Source organism: Melanerpes formicivorus, unplaced genomic scaffold (assembly GCF_026170545.1).
Source record: "Melanerpes formicivorus ecotype bairdi unplaced genomic scaffold, bMelFor1.0.p_v2 SCAF_17, whole genome shotgun sequence".
Taxonomy (NCBI): domain Eukaryota; kingdom Metazoa; phylum Chordata; class Aves; order Piciformes; family Picidae; genus Melanerpes; species Melanerpes formicivorus.
In genome coordinates, this window is record NW_027142369.1 from 6,201,324 (window position 1) to 6,223,798 (window position 22,475).

Consider the following 22,475-nt stretch of genomic DNA (forward strand, 5'->3'; position numbering starts at 1 on the left):
TGAGGCCATGGTTTAGTTAGTCATGAGGTGTTAGGTGATAGGATGGACTGAATGATCTCTGAGTCTTTTCCAACCTTACTGATTCTGTGATTCTACAATCTTCCATTCTCTCTTCCTCTTCATCCATCAGCCACTGCTATTAATGTTCCAGGTAGCCTGCCTCATTAATAACTATGCAAAATGGGTTAAGAACATGAATAATAAGAAGAAATAACATGCAAGCTTGGAACTCACATTTGGTTAAAAAAATCCCACAAATGCTTTCTACAATGGTCCTTAGAGTGTGACAAGTTACACGGCTGTGACCAAGTAGTTTAATGAAGTATTGTTTAATTGAAAACAACCAACCAAACAACTGTGCAGCTTTTACAGTAACAATCAGAAAGATCAACCAGTTACTTCCTTCTCCTTGCACAGGATGCAGGATGACCAAAGAACTGCAAAATGTGAGACCCTAATGAAGAGGACAGAAAATTTTAACCTTTATTTTTTCCCCTTGATATCAAGTTCACAAAATTAATTCCTAGAATACTAATATTCTGCTACCTTACCTCTAAAACTAACCAACAACTCTTTCTTACCTTGCAAAAGCAAGGTGAAAGGGAACAAATAAGCTAAATGAAAAACTGAAATTTTCAACTACTGCACTTGCTCATAAATTCCAGAGAGAATGTGTTTCACCACCACCACCGCTGCTGCTGCATGAAAGATCCACACAATGAAAAGCATAGGCTGCATGAGTCACATACTCACATGTGGGAAACTGGTAAGGTAAATATGTATGAAACAGTTATCAAGCACAAAGTAAACACAGAAGAAAAATTAGAGGAAAAAAATTATCTTAATCTTTCAATACAGTTCTTGAATGTTTTATAATAGTCTGTGAAACAGTTTAACAAAAAAGGAGAGAAACAAGGCAATGAAGTTGTTCTACGCTTTTCAGTGGGAAAGTACTGCTTGGAACACAGAGTACATTTTATTTCTGACAAAGCAACATAATCCACCAATGTTGATGTGGAATAAGCCCTAGAACAGAAACCTCTAAGCCACAGGGATTTTCTCTGCAGTTAAACAGACCTCCTAGGACTTAAGGACTGATGCCTCTTCTGTATTTCCTGCAGAGCATTTTCTTCTCTCTCTGAAGTAGCTTAATGAGAAGTTCTAAAGTTCTTCAAAACCAGTCTGGTTTTACATTTCCTTCCTCAAACTTACAGCTTGCTGTATGAATGGAGCCGATTTACAGCATGCAGAAACAAAGGGGTTTACTGTGTGTTATTTATCGGTATTGGTAAAGCTTCCCAGAAGAGAAACATTTAAAGTTCTCTGCTACTAAAGAAAAAAATTGCACAAGTTCAGATCTGCTCAGTTAGTTTATTCAGAGGATAGTGAACAGCACAAGCCCATTTGTAACTTAAAAATTATGACTTACGTACTATAACAACTAAGTATTTCCTTCTGCTTTGACATAAGAACATGAGAGACTGCACAGAAACCATCTCAATTCCATTTTCTTTATATTTATTATAAGGGAAAAATAAGTACCTATTCCAGCCCAGTTTAAAGGAAGAAGTACATTTGAAGTACCAAATGGAAATGTTCTCAAACAAGGTAATCTCAAATTCTCATTATGTTTATTACATAATGCAGAATTTATTTTGGTATCCTCTGTGTGCTATCGTTTCAGAAATCAAATTGCCAAATTAATTACCTTGTCCATAATAGAGCAAAAAGATTGCAATTAAAACTCAGTATGGTCAGTCCTCTTCCAAATTTACGTATGTCTTCCATGAAACATTTGACACAGGGGAGAGAAGGGATTCAAGCAGTTCTTAAGGTAAACCCAGTAATTATAAAAAACCTCTGCTAAATTTCAAGGCAATGAAAGAAATTCACTATTTGACCTCTACATAAATAAATGCAAAGATTTCTGGCATTATTTTGGTTGATTCTGTACAAGTTTCAGCAATTGATTTTATTTAAATATAACTCTTACAACAATCTAATCCATGTTTTAATGAAAATGAGAAGTAAAGGTTGACAGTTCTAATATAGAACTTGCACAACAGTTACCTTAACACTGACTAAACAAGGAATTGCATATAAAAAAAATTTAGAAATGACACTTTTTAAGCTGAAGTTTTATCTCAGATTCATTATGAACATGATATTTGCAAGGTGACTTTTATCCTTTAGTATGCGACTTCATTCTTTGTCTGCTAAACAAAGTGTACAAGTTCGACAGCAAAATTTACAGAACAACTGCCCTTGGCCTTGGTCTTACAAAGACCTATTTACACATTTGAGATAAGTAAGCATCTTCTTCCCTTTCAATTCTATACATATGTTCAAGTTTTAAGCATATATTTGGATCTACAAAATCCTGCAAGGTTAAACGTCTCTCAAATACACATCTTATGCCATTGAGAGTGCTACAGTGAACCAATCTTCTGCTAAATTTGCACACCACATGGACACCGTGGTGTCCATCACATGGACACCTCTAGAAAATGAAGCACTTGCTTCCACAGTTCATTCCTTGGTGCTGAGGGGTTTGACTGCTGAAAGCAGCTATTACTCTGGGTGGGGGGCGTTGGGCAGTTTCTTCAAGGCCCACTGCCAATGGTGAATCATTTTAATGGAAAAGCAGCTATCAACACCAATGAGCAAATATCGTCTGTGCATAATTGAAGCAACTGAGAGAATAACTAAGGTTTTATACCCCTCCTATTGGTCTTATGACAATCCAGCAACAAGACAGATTTTTTTTTTCTCAGTTTAACCTGATTTAACCTGCACCCAAAATGAATGCCTGCAATATAAAGGCAGTTATTCATGCCACCATCAGAATTTCAAAAGCACTGGTTAATTACAAAAACCCCCAACCAACAAAAAAAACCCAAACAAAACAGCAACAGAAACCCCAAAGCAAGATACAATGTCAAACAAGTGTATGACTTTTTACAGAAGGCCTCGTTGTGATAAATTATATACAGCATAGTGTTCTCATTTTCTTTAAAGTGCTACTATCTTCATACTGATACATGATCACCTATTGTTTTAGGAGGTCTTTCAGTACAGCTCCAGCACTGGCATCAGGGGACACTGGCAGTGGTGTAAAACTAGGCAATGCATCAGAAATAGGTTTCATAAGCAGATGTCCAGAACTATTAGCAGGTGTTATGAGAGGAACTGCTGCAGATCGAGGTGCTAAAAATGGATTTGCATCTGGTCTTCTGCTTGTACCCAAAACTGCAGAATCTGAAATGTAAAAAAACCAAACAAAATTCAGCAACAAAAGCACTTTGTAGAAAGCATTCATAAGTATATGAAATTTTACAGCATGTTCACAAATAAGTTCTATAATGAGAACTTTTGAACATGGAAATTGTATCTTGCCATAAACCAAGGATGCTCCCATAGACTTTCATTCTATCCTTTCTCATCTTGGATCTCATCTACCATTGCTTCTTTTGTCTAAAAATTCCTGTGTCTGCACTTCAGGGCACCAGGTACAAGACTGACTTAAAGATCAGGGCACTCCTGGGACCTGCCAGCCATTTTGTGCTTGTTGGCCGCTGAAAGTCAGTAACAGTTCAGGTTACCTGAAAAAAAATATACAGATGTCTGTGACAAGCAACACAGACACCCTTTGCCGAGGTTCACTCCAAGCATACAATGCCAGATAGGAGGTATCTGTCATGTTGACTCCAGTACCACACAAAGGCATAAGAGCCCTCATGCATACACTACAAAGCAACACACAGGTAGGCTTCCCCCCCCTCAGGCATATTGTCAGTTTCCCCAGCCTCCAGCAAACTCGTGCAAATAAACATTATGCCCAGCAAGACACAGTTTAGACTTCAGACAACACTCAATGTTCGCTCATTTGTCAAATTCTGACAACATTCTAGTTTCAATAAAGCATTCATGAACTTTTTCCAAATTACTAACCAATGACTTGTCCCTCTCTCACCTTCCCTATCAAAACCTCCCTCAGCTCCAGATGTAACTTGTGCAAGGTTCTCACGCCGGATGCAGAACAGAAACTAAACTGACATTCCTGGATCTTACGGATTGGGTAGGTGTTTTTATTCAGAGTTTTTTTTTGTTTTGACAAAGGTCTTTCATCATGTGAACATCCCAATTCCCACAAATGCATTTGTGTGGATATTATACTGGCATTCGTGTCCAGCACTTAAAAACTGCTACCATGTGGCTTATTTCTAGAAAGAAAAAACTTTAAAGTATCCAAATAATTAAAACTATATAAATAACCATAGAATCATAGTGGCTGTCTAGATTTATAAGCCAGCAATTTAGCTCCTGAAAGGATAAAAAGAACCAAGAATTTAGTTCTTCTAGACACAGGAATTGTTGTGGGTTTTTTGTTTCTTTTTTATTGAGTTTACAGTCAAGAGTTTCAATTAAAACCAAACCTTTCCAAAGCAACAGAACTCAAGGTGAAGCCTTAAATGCATGTTAAAAAATTAAGTACAAGCTGAATCAATTAAACTGAAGATTTGAATCTTACATTAATATAGTTTTGTCTAAATAATTTCAATCTGCATAATATAAGCCTACTCAGTCTCTGCCTTAGGAAAAAAAATAGTTAAAAAAATCAAAGTTAACACTCACCCATGCACATCTTAGAGAGATTTCAAAACAGGCCACACACTTAATTGATTTTATGTCAGTCTGAGCAACCAGGTCTACATACCAGACAGATTGGTATAACTTCAATTCTTCACTCAGTGAGACCCAAGCTGATCAACAGGGATGCTGAAAATCAGGACTGGGTTCACTGATATACTGCATGGAATTGTCTGCACAGCATCTGTGTGGTTCTAACAGGTGCTGTTAAAGCCTCTCCATATCAAAGGGAACTTTGTCTCTCTAATCTTCTGTACTGAGATATTAGGAAGCATGGTATAGAGAGAAGCAGTGGGAAGGGATGAAGGAAAAAGGAAAAAAAAGAAGAGGAAGTAGGCAATTGGGGAGGGTAAGAAAACAAATTCATAGCTCACAAGTGAAGAAACACAGTTCTGAAATCCCCTTGAAAATGCTGGATTTAGTTATTTGTACTCTGTGTAAAGATTCAAGTTTTCTTTCGTTATGTTACCTTGCATTTGGCTGCTGGATGGAGTACCAGTTCCTGCTGCTCCTAAAGGTTTCATATCATGAACAGTGAGCTTAGGTGGAGGAAGGCTTGGGCGAGATTCTGTTTCAAGGAATTTCACAAACAATTCTGAAAAAGACTAGAGGAGGCTACAAGTTATTGTATTGTATTGATGCTCTGCTGAAAAGTGTGTGAGTAAAAAATACAGATATGCATAAAACGAAAAACTGCCTCCAAAGAATTCTGTATTGGTACAATGATTTTTTTTCCCCTCCCTAAAACACTCATTTTTTTGTCATCTCATTAAGTGGCATTCATGTGAAAAGGAAAAACTCTAAAGACAACGCACGTAATTCCACCATGGTTCCATTACTGATTTAAGCCAAGTGTTTCAAGAATGCCATGCTGTTAACAACATCAAAGGATTTCCTGTGTTCATGCTCAAGCAAATCCTTCCTCCAGAAACACATTAAACTTAAACATTTCTCTAAAACCCATTGCTTTGTTCGACAGAAAGTTTTGAATGAAAGAATCATGGAACAATTGAGGTGTCAGTAGCATGCCAAGGTAAAACTGTGCTTAGTAAAGCCTGTACTATACATGCAAAAGCATTCGTTTTCCTCTTATACATCCACAGTTAAATCAAACTACAATCCTCTGGTGGTCTAAGTGCCTGAAGGATTTTAGTGGGCAAAACCCCAATCCCTACACTTCAAGATCATTTACAAGAATTCCCTACTTGCTTTTCTGGCTCAATGAGCAAAAAAATCAAAGTTAATCCAAAAAGCTCAATCCTTGGTCTGCAAAATGGGGAAGTTCCATACATGAACTGCTCCCATGGACCATGCTATGACAGCTGCTGCTTTACAGTATCTGCAAGCTTAAAACATCAACTTTATATGCTGTACGTTAAGAGGCACTAGCTGAGAAAGCTTTTCAAATGAAATTTAAAGGACACATGGGAACATGATCATTAAAATACAGTATCACAGTATCATGCTCTTCTATGCTGTTGAGTATTGCAGAATTCTTTTCTCACACATGTATTTAACCTGCAGCACAGTCTGCAAGATAAAGTTCATACCCTAAGAAGGCAGTGATCCCAGGAATCAGTGAAATAGTACATGGATTTCTGTATTAGTCCAACATTTAGTATTGTATCACTGTCATCAATGCCTAAATATTTATTTAGTGAAGGAAAAACCACCCTTATTCCAGAGCACTTGCAGCAAGTTGACAAATAATGCAAGACACAGCAGCATCAGTAAGTGAAGCTGAATGAACCAAACATCAGCATTAACATGCAACTGCCCCATTCTTCCCACTCAAACACAAAGAATGTACAATTAATCCTTACACTATTAAAAACGTTTTGATGAGTTGGCCTCAAAGGGGTACTAGGGACACTCTTTGACCCAGCTCCTCCACCAAGCCAGCCAGTAACCCATCTCGTAACTCCTCTTTGGTCTTCAGATAACAGCTAGAAAGTATTTGTGGGGAAAAAAAACAAAACAGTTAGGAAACCAAAATAAAGCAGTAGGGAAAAGAAACTGCAACACTGTGCTCCTTATATTTATTCACCATAACTATGTGGGAATTCTACAGATAAACAAAAAAATTCAATTACAGTTAAAAATCTTCTCTGCCTCCCGGAGACCAACAGTTTAAAAACTTGGCTTTTTATATAAAGTGTAAGCCACACATTCTTCACAATACCTAGTGCTACCTACAAAACTGGCTGACTTTTCGCTGTCTGATGTATTAGAGCAGTTAGGCACAACAGTTAAAACCCTTCTTATCTGCAGTAGCATTCCTCAGGAAAATGAGATCCATTCTATTGTAACAATGCTATCAAAAGATTCCATTAAGAGCAGCATGTCCCCCATAAAAAAATTACTTCAGATGAGAGAACAAAGCCCATCATTTTCCCACAATAAGCACAGGGACAGTCACATTTAGTTAAGCAGCAAGCCACTCTATTTTCAGGTCAAGGTACCACAAGTGAAAAAAGAAGTCTGACTTTCTGCAATGTATTACCTGATCAAGTTCTTCCTTTTTTACTCCCAAGATACTTCCCATTAACCTTAACACTTCAGGGCGTTTATTCTTTGGAGTATGAAAATGTCCAACAAAGAGATTTTTCATCAGGAGCCTGCAGAACAAAGAAAGCTTGTTGTACAATGTGCTTTTATGTAACAGCAGATACTGTAATATCCACACACCTACTCCTCACACTCTTGCCTAATTTACAAGAACCCAAATAAAGAAATGTAATACAAGGAACTAAAAGCATACTTCACCAATTTCCTCCCCATACAAGTTAAAATATTTCTTATACAGTAAGTTTTGATTTGGACAGTATGAGAAATATTGTATGCACTAAGATGAAACTGAATGGTATATAAGCAAGTTTTGATGTAAGGACTATGATCAAGGAAAATGTTTATTCCAAGATCTTGACTCAGGAGAGCATTTAAACAGGTACCTATGTGCACTCCCAATTCAAGACATAAGGAAGGGGATAAGGGAAGCCATTTGTCTATCCCTCTTTCGGTCCTAGTGGGTGGAAAAAAAAAAAGCCAACAAAAAAACAACAGTGTAAGAGATTTTCACAACATTCAGGTGATGCTAGCTACATGAAAGGGCTTGCTGTTCACTTCTCAGACATTGTAACAGAAGTTCACTAAGAAGGCTTATCTCCATCTGCAGAGCTCATGCACTGAAGTGTTCCTCTACGTAAGAAACACATCAGTAATCCAAATTTACACGTATACTGGTTTTACCAAATCAAAATTACTGTTTACAACTATCAAACTAATCCAAGTACACTTACAAGATATTTAAGAAGGGCACTGAGACTCTTGGACATGTCCAGAGAAGGGCAACAAGGCTGGGGAGAGGCCTCGAACACAAGCCCTACGAGAAGAGGCTGAGGGAGCTGGGGTTGCTTAGCCTGGAGAAGAGGAGGCTCAGGGGAGACCTTCTTGCTCTCTACAACTACCTGAAGGGAGGTTGTAGCCAGGTGGGGGTTGGTCTCTTCTCCCAGGCAACCAGCACCAGAACAAGAGGACACAGTCTCAAGCTGTGCCAGGGGAGGTTTAGGCTCGAGGTGAGGAGAAAGTTCTTCAGAGAGAGTTGTTAGGCATCGGAATAGGCTGCCCAGGGAGGTGTTGGAGTCACCGTCCCTGGAGGTGTTCAAGAGGGGACTGGATGTGGCACTTGGTGCTATGGTTTAGTAGTCATGAGGTCACTTGGGTGACAGGTTGGACTTGATGATCTTTGACGTCTTTTCCAACCGTGTTGATTCTATGATTGATTGTAAGATCATATACAGAAGCCCAGTTCTGCACTGCTTCTGCAACTGAGTCAGCAACATATCTCTACAATGTGAGGAATAAAACCCAAAACCATGCATGAAGTCTGTCATCCAAGACTTACTTGTCCACTTTTCCTTCTGTGCTGTTCATAAGATTCAGGAGTTTATTCTGTACATCTTCTAACATTTCTCTTTTGATCTCACCTATAAAAAATAATACCGCAGCAAATAAGCAAAAATTGAAACTTTATTGCAAAACCTAATAATACACACTTAAAAAATATTTCATGGTGCTTTAAAAAGAACAACCAAAATCCATGTCATTCTTTACTGAAAAGTGTCAACTTAAGTGATTATTATTGTCATTTATAAGGTCAAATTTCTGAAGCTACACTAAATGCAGGAACACACAGAAAATAGATCAACTGCAGAAGATCTGATGTACTGCTTTGCTCTATATAAGTAACAGAAATGGAAAATCTCTCAATCAAGGTCCTTAGTCCTGTGATGGCAACCTTTTTCATAACCTGATCAAACTGCATGTTGACATCAGATCCTTTGATCTCAGTACTTAACCTAAAATATTTCCTAAAGCCAGCTATTCTGCATACTCCATCGGGTTGCTCAAATCTTGAAGTACTAAGAGGTCTCTCAGAAGAATTATTGGCTAGCAGAGCAACATGTTTTGTGTCTCTTCCGTTAGGACCTTTCCCAACTTCTGTTAACCAATGCAAGCTCTTGAAATGGCACACCAGGCCACCCCAATGCATCCTATAACCAGCGCTGTGCTACACAATTCTATACCGGCACAAAAGACTGCAGAGGCTTATGCCAGATCCCCCATACTTTTGGGAATACAGAGATGAAATGCCACAGCTACCATGAACCAAAGACAAAATGGAGAGGAAAATGGCTAATGCTCAGTCAGCCATTACAGCCTGCAATTTAAGTGAACAGTCCAGTATTATGTGTTACTTCAAATGAGTTTGTTTGAGAGTGTGCCAGGAGTCACTATGCTGATTTCCTGCCTTTTTTTTTGGCACACCAGTTCCCAATTCTGATGCTGTTCTGTAGTGGCTGAAATGAAATCAGTTGATGTAGAATACTACAACACTGATAATGACATTTTTAGCTAATTTTCTTCTCCACAAACCCAAACCAAGAACTATTAGAAGAGTAACAGAGGAGTTTAGATTCTGCATTCACTACTGCTGTAACTTTTCAGCTTTCTGAAATTTCTGATCTCAATCAATGATTTGTCTATTATCTACACACTTGAGCCTCACAACATCAGAGTATTTAATAAGAGACATGAATGTAGTGGCCCATGTAATTAAAAGAAGCCATGGTATGATATTGTTGTATTAACTCTTCTCCAGTAACTTCATGCACCAATACAGCTACAATTGTAAAATTCCACTAGCATGAATTACTTGTTAGCTCAAATACAGGATACACCCAATTACCCAAATCATTCTGTGCCAGCAGCTCAGCTTCCTTTGACCTCCCACAAAACTCATAAAAATAAAGCTTATAATAAAAATTAAAAAACCCTTAAAGTTTTACTTTATAAAACCTCAGATACCCTAGAAACTGGACAGAAGTAGCTGACGTGCAAGTCTCTACAAAAACCATAGAGTAAAAAACACTACCAAAAAAAGTATCTCGATTAAAACCCTAAGTGAAGGACTTCAAAACACTAGCAGTAAAATGTTCCCAGACAAAAACAAACAAAAAAAACCAACCAAAAAAAACCCCAAACAAAACCAACCACAACATAAAACCACACACACACACAAACCAACACCAAAACCACACACTACAAGGTACAAAGAGTTCTTTGTAGGATAATCTACAAGTGCCTGCACCTCAAGAGAGCAAAAATACACATTTTCACCAAACTGGAGTTCTGCATTTGAAGTTATTTGTTTCCAACCAGAAGTACTAATCTTAATAATACACAAAAGTGTTAAAAGTATAACATGGGCTGTCTGTGTGAAAACCAAGTCTACCCTACAGTAAACCAAGCAGAAATTAAGAGATTTTTCTCTTCCTCCTCTGTAAGACTGAATGCTTATATCCACATCCTATGGAAAAACTGCTGATCAACTTCATTTCCCTACCATTTTAAAACTTCTTGGGCTCATGCTAACAAAAAGCACTAAATTTAAAACCAAAACAAACTCCACAAAAGATAGATTTTCCTTGTACCTGTCTTGCAGCTGACTTCTAAAAAAAAAACCTCAGCATTTTTGTAAGAAAAGTGACTTTTAAAATTTTTATATCCTTCAAATCATCTGGGATGCACGGAAAACATTCCACTGTAGTTTCCACATGACTTTTCATCATTAATAAATGCATGCCACAACTGTGTTGATACAACATGGTTCTCAGTTAACACCAATAACTCCACAAGAACCTGCAGAGTTTTTGTGCATGTCCATCAAAGAGCTAGGCTGTGAAATGGATACAACCTGGTATGACTTGTACCTCTTAATATAAACACTTTACTTCACAAATATGAATTTCAGAGAGTGTGGACAACTGCCATACTAAGACATGATCAAGGAACCCAAGGATTAGGCTCCTTATTCAAACAAATGAAATAATACATACTATACAAGAACGTTTCTTGTAAGAACTATATCCATATTATTGGAACAAATTTTAGTGCATGTGACTGTCCTTCAGCACGCCTTTCAAAACACAGAGGTGAGGCACAGGAGAATTAATCCATGGCTCTGCAGTTTAATCTTACTTGAAATTATGATGCCTTGTACATGTGGTTAGACATGACCAAAAACTTGAAGGAATGTTTGCAATATAGTTACGGAAAGGTAACAGTTGTGGGAACACACACAGGAGCCCTTTGGGTCTCCACAGTGTGAAAACAAATTGAAAATATTCAACTACCAATGTCACATGAAGGTAAGCAGAATCTGAACACAAGTTCTAAGTCCATTTTTTGTTGCTCTTGCTCTACAAAGCCAAAGAATCACAAGCTGTTTTCCCATTTTTATTCACACACTGAATTCTAAACCAAAGGTATCAATCAATAATTTTAATTAAATATTATTGTGTTCCACTTCTTTCCTGGCAAAAATATTTTGTATCAGGAAGGATCAACTTTTAAGGACAGCTACATAGCAATATTCTACTCACCATGACTAGGCAACTATCATTAAACACATTTTTTAAATTGAAAATTTCCTTCTGAAAGTTGAACACGACTTAATCACGTACTTTGTGTCTATGAAAAGACTGAAGAACTAACATGTCCTGAGCCAAAATTCATCATGGATTGCTGTGGACCAGACATTCACAACCCTTTTCCAATTATTTGTTTATCATTTATGGCAATTCAGAAAAATGCATCTGGTACATTTTAGACTTTTCCATTAAAATCACTTCTCCTTTAAAAAAAAAAAAATCCATAAAAACATCGCTCAAAAGATTTGGCCAACAAAACCGTGTCTGGGAATGTATTTGGCAAATTTTCAATAAGACATTGTATGTTTTCTTGTGTAAATAGAGAAAACAGAGTGGTCCTTTTTCCCCCCCCACTAAAAATGATGATTTATTCTACAGCAGCTTTAAAGAGCTGTTTCCTTTATGCAACAATTCCTTTTCAATTACTTTTGACAAGGAAATCGTTTGCCAATACAGCATAGTTTCATAAGATTCCAAGATTCTTTTTTCTCACAAACTGCAAGCTGCTCCTGCTTTCTTGTGTATGCAAAGGTTTGTAATCAGAATTAACCAGTATTGAAGAGCTCCCCATTTGAGAGTGTCACATTTGGCTATACCCAAGTTAATGTCATTCCAAGGCGTCTGAAAACTTATGCTAGGAATGCCTGTAGTGATACAGAGATATACAGATCAGGCAGTTAAAAAAAACAACCAATCAATGGCTTGAAATTTATTTTAGAGTGTAAGATTCCGATGTGAGCTCAGGGAGCACTCCTATGACACCTACTCGGAAGCCAAATTGCACTTAGAAACAACTAAATTTAAGTACACATTCAAATACATAGTAGGAATGTCAGAACTGTTTTGTAGAGTTCTTGCTGAAAATCTGATCTTTCAAGTGACTTTTCACACCAACTTCTTAAAGCAAGTATGCTTTAAGAAAATACTAATTATTTCAAGAGTAAGATAAATTATAATGTAAAAATTAATAGCGATAATTAGTTGTGTATGTTCTGAGCAAGAATTACCACAGTACCCAGCAGAAATGATCCAGGTTTTCATCCAGCAAGCCTTAAAGGCATTCACCAAAAAACTTCCCACAGACATGGAGGGGAAAAAAAAACCAAAACAGAAAGTGCATGCTGTTAAACAGCCATAAGGAGCGAGCAAACCTTTGGTCTTCAAGCTCCTTTTTTAAAGCTGCTTCAGGGACCAATCACAAGTTTTCCTCTGTTTTTAGATTTATCCCATGTTCTCAGAGAAAACATGACCTTAAGAGAGGATGCTGCAATAACAGCAAAATATGGTGACCCACAGAGAGGGAAAGAGAAAACAGGACTCATTTGGAAAACTGGAGGAGAAACCAACAGATGAAGACAATAAAAAAACCCCAGAAGTCTAATATTCCCTCATGAGCCAGGCCTGTTATGTTCACCCATATCAGAAATGCCATGCAACTGTAGACAGAGAAGTAACTTTCCCTCTTTGTTCAACAAAACATTGCAGACAAAATCACAAGTCAGGGCCAAGACAAGTACATAAATCCAGCTAAATTATTATTAGTCCTAAGTCCTGCTTTAGTTAATGTTATGACTGCTTTCTGATGAAAATTAATCAGCTAAGGAAAAAAAAAAGGGACCATATGCTACTCATGAGTCTCTGAGCTTATAAATCTTAATGATGATTGATACTCAAATACATTGGACAGAAATTACTCTTCAGTTTTTACCACGTGATTAGACTGAAGAGTAAGTCTGTAAAACAGAAAGACACTGAAACAGTATCAGTTTTTAGCACAAGGTTGCTCTCTTCAGACATTCCCAGTTTTAATGTTAAACTTGTTTATGAAAGAGAAGGCTATATGCATCTCTTAAGGAATTTGTGTTTCAGTGATATAAAAAAAACCAAATCCAATGAAACCACACCCCAAAGCATTCACAGAACAACAAAATCACCTTTCTAAATACAAGCAATCAGAAAGCTTATTGGAAATGCTATCTACAAATACAACCTGAAAATGTGTCCAAGATCTTCCACATAATCTCTTTAGACAGTATCACATTTGTGCAAGAGTCCTCTATCTATATTTAGAATAGAATAGAACTAACCAGGTTGGAAGAGACCTGTGAGATCATAGTGTCCAACCTATCATCCAACACCATTTAATCAACTAAACTATGGCACCAAGCACCCCATCAAGTCTCTTCCTAAACACCTCCAGTGATGGTGACTCCACCACCTCCCCAGGCAGCCCATTCCAATGGCCAGTAACTCATTCTATAAGGAACTTCTTCCTAACTTCCAGCCTAAACCTCCCCTGGCACAGCCTAAGACTGTGTCCTCTTGTTCTGGTGCTGGTTGCCTGGGAGAAGAGACCAAGCCCCATTTCTTACCAACAGCACACAGGCTGTGTTCCTCTATGTCAAATACCACAGTTACTTACAATGGCAAATATGACAGCACTTGGCATCTTACAAACTTTTTTAAAAGGCACTGACAGACCTGTATCAAGGCCTTTGGTATTTATAGGGAAAAACCCAAATATTACAAAACTTTCCTTTGAGAAAGATCCCTAAGAGCATGTAAACCTATTTTCTCAAATTTGCTTTACAAAGACATGAGTCCTCAAAAGGTAGCACAGAATTATTCTCTTCCACATAGAAGATGAAGTTTGCTAAGTTTCTAAGAACACTGCATTGTCTCCTAAGTTGTTTGGAATATTTTAAGTGGAGATTAAAAAATGTACTTACCTTCTTTCTTAAGCTCTTCTATCTGCTCCTCTTTGATGTCAAGCTGTTCAGTAAGCCTTGATGCTGCGTCCAGTGCAGCATTTGCCTCTCCTAAACTTTCCTGAATAGAGAGTAGGAAACAAAGAGAAGCAAGGGTGTTCACTACTACAATTACACTAAAACAATACAGTCCAAACATAAAAGATTCAGAGACTTCAATGACTTTTTCTTTAGAGTACATGGATTGTAAACATCCTGAGAAAATGGACGTTCAGCAGAGGAATGCTACTTTGCTGATGATCTTTTACTGCCCTCCTCTCCATGGAAGAGAATAATTACAATAACTTGATGTATACTTTGAAACCAACAATGAGAAAATTCAGTAAAGAATCAACATTCAGTTTCACACTCACCTGCAGTGACACAACTTTTTCTTCTAAGCTTTCTGCTTTTTTCCTCCATTCTGCAGTCTGTTTTTGATGTTTCTCCAGCTCTGCTGAATACATAGCTTTTTCTTCTAAAGGGTTAAAAACATAAACCAAAACAAAACAATCTTGAATCATAACAAGTAACTCTTAGGGATACACATTACCATCTCTGGTCTTCAAGAGGCAGAGGGGGAGTTCAAATTTCATAAATGGGATCTTGACCAGCAGTTTTCACAGGCCCAGAATTGTTTTCAGAAGTTTATTAAAAGATAACAAATCTTAAAGTTGAAGCTATCGAAAACCAAGCCAGGAAACTAATAATGAAAAAGCACCAAAATATGGTAACTATCTCAGTTAAGAAAGACTTGTTACAACCTTTGCAATTGACAAAACTTACCCTGTTGGAATTGCTCTAGTACCATCTGCAGGTTGGCCAGTGACAATGCATACTGCTTCACTTGGTCCTGTGAGATGGTGAGCTGTAGCACTGTTTCATCTCTCTGCTTGGAAACCAGGTTTAGTTGCTCTTGCAAAGATTCAACTTGCAGAGTAGCTTGATGACTTAATGAAAATAAAATACATTTATGAAGGTAATAACAGATATCACCACACGGAAAAGAGAGAAACAAAAAACCCACACACCTCACAACCAAACAAAAAAAAAACCCAAAATGCAGCAGCAGATTTTAAATAAGTTTCATAAAAAAATGTTGGCAATCAAAAACCCCCAAATACTTCAGTTGGAAGTGCATTAGATGTAATTAATAACAGTTCCCATATTTTTTGTTTTCTCAGGTGCTTAGCATATTACAGAATGGCAATTCAGTAAAATAAAGCCATCCGTACCAGTCTGGCTCTGGTATTTAGAGCCAATGCCACTACTGTAGAAAATCAAAAGACTACCTGGCATTCTCCACTGCAGTGGATGAAGACACAAGTTTTTCTTCCAAAACTACAACTTTCTTTCTTAGCTTGACCTCTCTGTCTTCTGCAGCTAAAGCTTCTCGTGTGTAGGAGTCTTCCATTTCTAAAAGGTGATTACGTAGCCTCTCCAGCTCTTGATTTAGGCGCTGCTCTTTCTCACGCAAATGCTGTATCTGTGTAGACATAGCTTCAGTTGGTCACACTATCACCTTTCACAAAAACAAGTTAACATCAAAGATGTCCATTGAAGCACACTGCACATGTATTGATTTTAAATGCTTTTTGCAAGTGATTGTTACTTAAAATAATCAAAAAACACTACAGATGCAATTTCTTATTATTTTTACTTTCTTGCAACTGTAAATTATTTTGGGGGTTTACCTCACTCTGCAGAGCACTGCTCTCCATTTGCTTTTGTTTGAGTGCTACCATGACTTGGTCTCTCTCTTGCTGAAAAGTAACAGCCTTTTCCTGCATGGATTTAACTTCATGTAACAGCTGATTCAATTCTCCTGTCTTGCCCTGTTGAAAACACAAGCAAGCATTTCAAATGAAGCAAATAGTTTTTGCCCAGAAAAGCATAAAGGCAGTACTGATTTCACAAGGAAAAGAGCAGGACACACCTGGCCCTACAGCATAGTAAAAAAAACATTCTTTAAAAAGTATTATTTTGAAGTTATTTCATTCACATAAGATAGAGCAAAAATTATTGCTGAAAAGCACTATACAGATGCATTGTCTTACTTGACTGCCATGAATAAACCTAGACAAGAGATTTGCATTATGTACATAGTGACTCAGACACTCGTGTAACACTTGAAAATTTTACTTTTCCTTATGTGTCTGGAATCTCTTCCCTGTGATACCCATTTATCAGGCCATGAACACACAAAGCATCAGCCCAGGTAGGTCGCTTGACTGAACTTAAGACAAAAACATGGAGAAATCTGTTAAAACAAGCTACAAGGTGAACTCAAAGATTAGACTTCAGTGAATCATAGCAATGTCCGTATTTTCATATGTTGAATTGCAGTGAATATTGCTCCAAATTAACATGTGATTTACCAGAACTTTATATTAGCATATAAAGGAGAAGTGTATGTAAGTTACACAGAATTCACACGTAGACATGAATGCATTTTCAGTTATTTGAAACTTGAGAATGCTCTTTACCTTTTCTCTTGTAGGTTGTTGTAAAAACAGTTACTTTTATTGAGTATGTTGGATAAAAGTAAACCAATCTTTATTTTTATCATTAATATTTATGAGCTTCAATTATTTGGTTTTATTAATCAAACTGAATATAATAAAATTCTTTTGGAGTACAAGCACAGATATGCAAGCAAACCTTCTCTTGGTATCTTCTGACATACACACAAACCCCAAAACTGTTTTGAGCACTATTTTTCATAGGCCTCCATGGCCAACACAAAGAGTGTAACAGAAACTTCTCAGATTTGTGCAAGAAAAAGATCCAGACAAAATGTTCCATGCTTGTGAAACACTAAGCCACCAGTGAGTGACATTCTGCAGGCCAAAGACATGCAACACACTCAGCCAGATAAAGCACATTTCTGTGAGTTAGAACAAAGAAAATCCAACATTCTAAGTGTGAATGTGTAAAGTATTAGTATATTTTTTTATGGGCTGGACTGATGAACAAAGAAATCCCAATGGTATTAATTCAAAGCTATTTTTCACAACATAACTGCACTTTGAGACAATAAAACTTCTCATTGTAATTCTATAGTATTTGTTTAGAACAGGATAGTGAAACCTCTATGTGACCTCAACATGTGCCCTAAGTTGAACTCCTTAAAAAACCAAAATCAAAACAAATAAAAACCCCAACAAACCCCAATATCAAATAAAAAAAAATTCCTCTCATTTAATATATGCCCTGTCAAAACTGAAACTTTAAATGATACATTTCAAAAAATGCAGATATTGTTACATTAAATTTTTTTTTCTTTGATTTTACAAACGCATTACATTGCAGATTTAGCTGGTAGCTAAGTCAGGTAGCTTCAAAGAGATGCGAGGGTGGCGAGACACTGAAACAGGCTGTCCAGGAAAGTTGTGGATGCCCCATCTCTGTAAGTTTTCGAGGATAACCTAAATGAGGCTTTAAGTAATCTGATCTAGTGGATGGTGTTCCTGCTCGTGGCAGGAGGGTTGAAAGTAGGTGATCTTTAAGGTCATTTCCAACCCAAATCATTCTACAAATTTTTCTATTATACTTACAGCAGGAGAAAAAAGCTAATGGCAAGTTACTTAACAAGGCTTTGCATAAATACACCTCTCTGATAATGGGTAAGGCTCATAATCCAGAAAATGAAAAGGGATGCTAAAGGCAACAGTGAGAGTAAGAATACAGACCAAGAACACGGAAGAGCACAACTGTAAGAGAAGACTGACAAATGGCAACCAGAACCACCAAGACAAATAGAATTAGGACCTTAACAGCACAGGACAAAGGAAGGAAATATTTGTTTGGAATTAACTGCCAGAAAAGATTGCCCACTAGGACATGCTCACTTTCAAAGCCTACAAAAAAATGAATCAAAATATATTTACATACTGGAGTTTTGCTGTTGAGTATGTGTTAGAGCTCCAGGAAGACTTTTGTGCTGTATTTATGCCTATTTCTTAAAGAGAAACAGCAATGCACACATTACTTCATTAACTCCAGCAGCAGCAGCAGCAGCAGCTCATACAACATACTGCTGACCTGTGTATCAGTGATGCCACATAATTTGTCAGTCTTTGAAAATATATTCTTCCTCAAATGACATGTGAGAATTTATAAGCCACCTATGCTTTGGAAAAAAGTATCAATTTTCCCATGTGTCAAAGTGCAAAGAAGAAAGCATTAGTTTAGCTTATCCAATCTTCCATCGTTTTCTTTTTTTGTTGATTGTTTGTTTGTGGTGGAGTTTCTCCAGTCATAAAAGAAAGTTACATAAACTCATTAGTCTCACAGGGATGTTGTGAAGCAATCACACTGGAATGACAAACATTAGAGGAAAGCACATTGAAAAATCAGTCCTGCTGGCCAGCTCTGCAGAAGTCTGAGCACCGTACAGTAAAAATAATACAGGGAACTTCATGAACAACAGGGCCAAAGCATTTCCAAAGAAAGGAAAAATGTTGTTTATGGCTGCACAATTAATAAATAACACAGCACACTACTCACCTGCTGACTTCTAATTTCTTAACTTTGCAAGGGAAGGATTCTTTTGTTGAAGTGTATAACACAGAATGGAGTTACAAACTGATTTCAAACAAACGCTTAATGGCCACATGTACACAAAAATTCATTGCTATTTTGCTAATTTTATAAGATATTCATGGACATGCATGCACACACCTGTTCTTTTTCTTTTAACAACTTCTCAAATGCAAGAGCTTTTTCCTTCATTGAGTGAGACTCAAACTCTTTCTCTTTCAGCATCATTGAGAACTGCATATTAGTCTCCTGAAGTGCTCGGAATTCTGTTTCTTTTTCCCTACATTGTGCAACTATTTTGTCATTTTCTTCTTTCAGCTTTCGAATATCCATTTCTAAAATCAAATTTCTTTCTTTAAGATTAGTCACAGCTTGCTTCAAAAGCTCATTTTCATTTTCTTTGTTGCTAAGATTTTCACTCACAGAAAGCAACTCATCACTTTTAGATTTGATTAATATGTCTTTTTCCCTAAGAGACCTCTGTAAGACATCATGTTTTTCTTTGATTTGTCTCATCTCTGACTCAGTCCATTCTTGATTCTTTCTTTCAATCTCTGAAGCTGTAACCACAGAATCAGATAACCGTTGATTGTTTTCCTGAAGAGTCTTGATAGTTGAATCTTTTTCTTGCAACTTTTTTTTCAGCTGTTTCAACTCCTTTTGAAGGAGTTTAGACTCATCGCTGAGTACTTCAGGACTACTGTGTTGAACGTCTGAACGCTGTGAAATGGTGGAAGCTGTTGCCACAGATGGTGTTACCAAATCAAGTTTACTCAGGAGAAGATCCTTGGTGTTATGAAGCTGTCCTATGCTGTGTTGAACTTGTGCCAATTCCTGACTGAAGCTTTTCAGCTTTTTCTCATTCTGTTCATAACTCTCAATCAAGCCATTGTAATCTATTTGCAACTTGGAATTACTGTCACTTTCAACTGAAAATTGTGCTTGAAGCTTGTGCAGCTCTTCTTGAAGATGAGCTGATTCATGCTGCATGTTCTGAACTGTGGTTATGACTTGCTGCTTCCACTCTTCCATCTTCTTTACTTGCTGTTTTAATTTATCACGTTCTTGCAGAAGTTCCTCAAACTGGTTACTGTTAACACTGCCTGAGCCATTGCCAGTCCCTGTACCTGATGTCTGCAAGACAGTCAATAAAGTTTGGCATTTTTGACTTAGAGCATCTATTTCAATATCCTTTTCTCGAATGATACGAGATAAATTCTGAATAGTTTCTCTAGACATGTCCTCACTGCTGTTTTCGGATCTATTAGATAACTTTTGATTCTCCTCTTGCAACCTTACCAAAGCTGCTTCTTTAGCAGCAACCATATCCATGATATTACGATACTCTGTTTTTAACTGACTATTTTCTCTTGTCTTTTCACTTAGAACTGCTAGTACTTGCTCTCTTTCCACAACGTAAGCTTGCAACTGCTGCTGAAGACAAAGAACATCCTGCCTATAGGAAGCTGAGGAAAATCTAGCATTGAGAGCTTGTATTTCCATTTCCTTCTCTTGAATGATCTGATTAAGTTTGCCAACTTCATCCTTAGACAACTGATCAATTTGCTGACTTAGAGAAACATTCTTTTCATTTAGAAGCTTAATCTCCATTTCCCTTTCTTTGATGCCTGCTACCAGTCTTTCAATTTCAGCTTTAGATAAGTCATGTTTTTCATTTCCATTTTCTCCATTAAGAGTCTGAACTTTGGTATCCTGAAAGAGATCAGAAGAATCAGTCTGAATAATCTGTCTCTCTTTGTGCAATTGAGTTTTAATCTGTTCAATTGTTTTCTGCAAGTTTTTAATTTCCTCATCTTTCTCCAAAGAAAGTCTTTCATGTGTGACATTCATTTGCTCACACTGAAATTTAGACTCATCTATTTCCTTTCTTTGTTGCTGCAAAGACTGCTGAAGTTGTGCTGTTGTTTGATTTTGATCTTCTATTGTTTTTTTGTGAACTTCTATTTCTTCTTCAAGATTATTCTTTATCACTTTTAACTGTGTGACCTCACTTTCAAGTTCAATAATGATATCTAGAGTTTTAGGCTCAACCACAGGTGTAGATCTACTTTGCTGGTCCTTAAGGCGTTCAATTTCTTCTTTCAAGTGGTTATTTTCCTCCTTCATGACTGCAAGACTTCTGTCTTTTTCCTCCAAATTTTGTTTTAAGACATCTTGCTTTACTGAAACTTTCATATATTCCTCAAGTTCCTGCTTTACCTGTGAAGTTTGATTTTTTAATTTCTCAATAAATACCTCCTTTTCCTTTATGAGTTCTGTCAACTGCTTTTGTCCTCCTAAGCTAGTAGTCAACATTTCTTTTGTCTCCTGATGGTCAGTTTCCATCTGCTCAATGCTCCTTTGAAGTTCAGCGATCTTGAAGTCTTTCTCTTGATTGAGTTTAACTAAGCGCTCATGCTCAAGCTGCAATGCAGTGGTGTCCATACTACGTGCATTTGATAATTCCCCAATAGTCTGCTTATACTTTTGTGCTTGTTCCAAAAGCCTCTTTTCTGTCTGGTTCAATTCACTCTCTAACTGCCTTTTTTCCATTTTCAAAGCCTCCACAACAGCATCTTTTTCCAAGTAAACTTTGTTTTTCTCAGAAATGGTATTACTTAACTCCTGTTTTAGTTCTTCAATGTCTGCTATCAGTTTTCCATTTTGTGTTCTGAGATCAGACAGAGACTTCTCCAAGTCTTCACTTAGTTGTTTATTTTCTGAAATGTCCTTCTGTAATTTTTCAATTTCTACTTCTTTTTCTTTCAGAATCACATCTTGACAAATGTAGTTAGATTCCTGACTACCTTTTTCTGTTAGTTTGCTCAAGGATACAGAAAGTTCTTCTTCTTTTTCTTTTAGTCTCTGCTGTAATTCTTCCATTTCTTTTCTATTATGCAAATTACAGTCCTGGGCTTTCCTTAATTGTTCCTGAAGATCTTTAATATTATCTTGGAGTTGCTGCTTACTTATATGCAAATCATTAAGTGCATATGAACACTGGCTTAGTTTTTCTTTCTGACTATTTAACTCCTTAATAGTTTCCATCTTCTCAATTTCCAGTTCTGATACTTTCTTTCTTTCAGAATCTATGTCAAGTTTCAGCTGTTTGATGATACTATCAGTTTCTGTGTGCTGTTTTGACAGCTGCTCTTTCAGTGCAATCATATGCTGAAATAAACACAAATAAGAATTAATTAGGAGAGGAGGATGAGCCAAATGATGCAGTTCATTAATTTTTATCATCTGAACAACAACAAAAAAATAGAGAGGAAGCATAAATGCTTCCTATTTGCCAGTGGAAGTCAGCAAGTAGTATCAACTAATCAATGCTACATTAATTAAAACCAAATACCAAGTAGGGATAGATTACATTTCATTAAAGCAAAGAAGACCATCTCCCTCAGAAGAACCCTAACTACCTAAATCAAGGAACACAAAGAGAATGACTTAAGAAAAAGAACTATCAGAGTTTATCAGGGCAGTTGGAATGGGTATGAAGCAAACACCCATTACTTAAAAACAGAGAGGCACTAAATTTAAA

At 37.0% G+C, this 22,475-nt stretch overlaps 1 protein-coding gene across 1 annotated transcript in view; it reads right to left on the reverse strand.

The window, feature by feature from the left end:
- Nucleotides 1-1,357: 1,357 nt before the first annotated feature.
- TRIP11 (thyroid hormone receptor interactor 11) overlaps nucleotides 1,358-22,475 on the reverse strand; it is a 33,145-nt gene continuing 12,027 nt past the window's right edge. The window contains exons 10-20 of the mRNA XM_068148790.1: nucleotides 19,073-22,102; nucleotides 16,084-16,224; nucleotides 15,682-15,875; nucleotides 15,176-15,339; nucleotides 14,764-14,867; nucleotides 14,372-14,471; nucleotides 8,555-8,636; nucleotides 7,154-7,268; nucleotides 6,474-6,596; nucleotides 5,120-5,255; nucleotides 1,358-3,258 (exon numbers count right to left, since the gene is read on the reverse strand). Coding sequence (XP_068004891.1) covers nucleotides 3,050-3,258; nucleotides 5,120-5,255; nucleotides 6,474-6,596; nucleotides 7,154-7,268; nucleotides 8,555-8,636; nucleotides 14,372-14,471; nucleotides 14,764-14,867; nucleotides 15,176-15,339; nucleotides 15,682-15,875; nucleotides 16,084-16,224; nucleotides 19,073-22,102 — 4,398 coding nt within the window. The 3' untranslated portion in view covers nucleotides 1,358-3,049. The remainder of the gene's footprint in view (nucleotides 3,259-5,119; nucleotides 5,256-6,473; nucleotides 6,597-7,153; nucleotides 7,269-8,554; nucleotides 8,637-14,371; nucleotides 14,472-14,763; nucleotides 14,868-15,175; nucleotides 15,340-15,681; nucleotides 15,876-16,083; nucleotides 16,225-19,072; nucleotides 22,103-22,475) is intronic.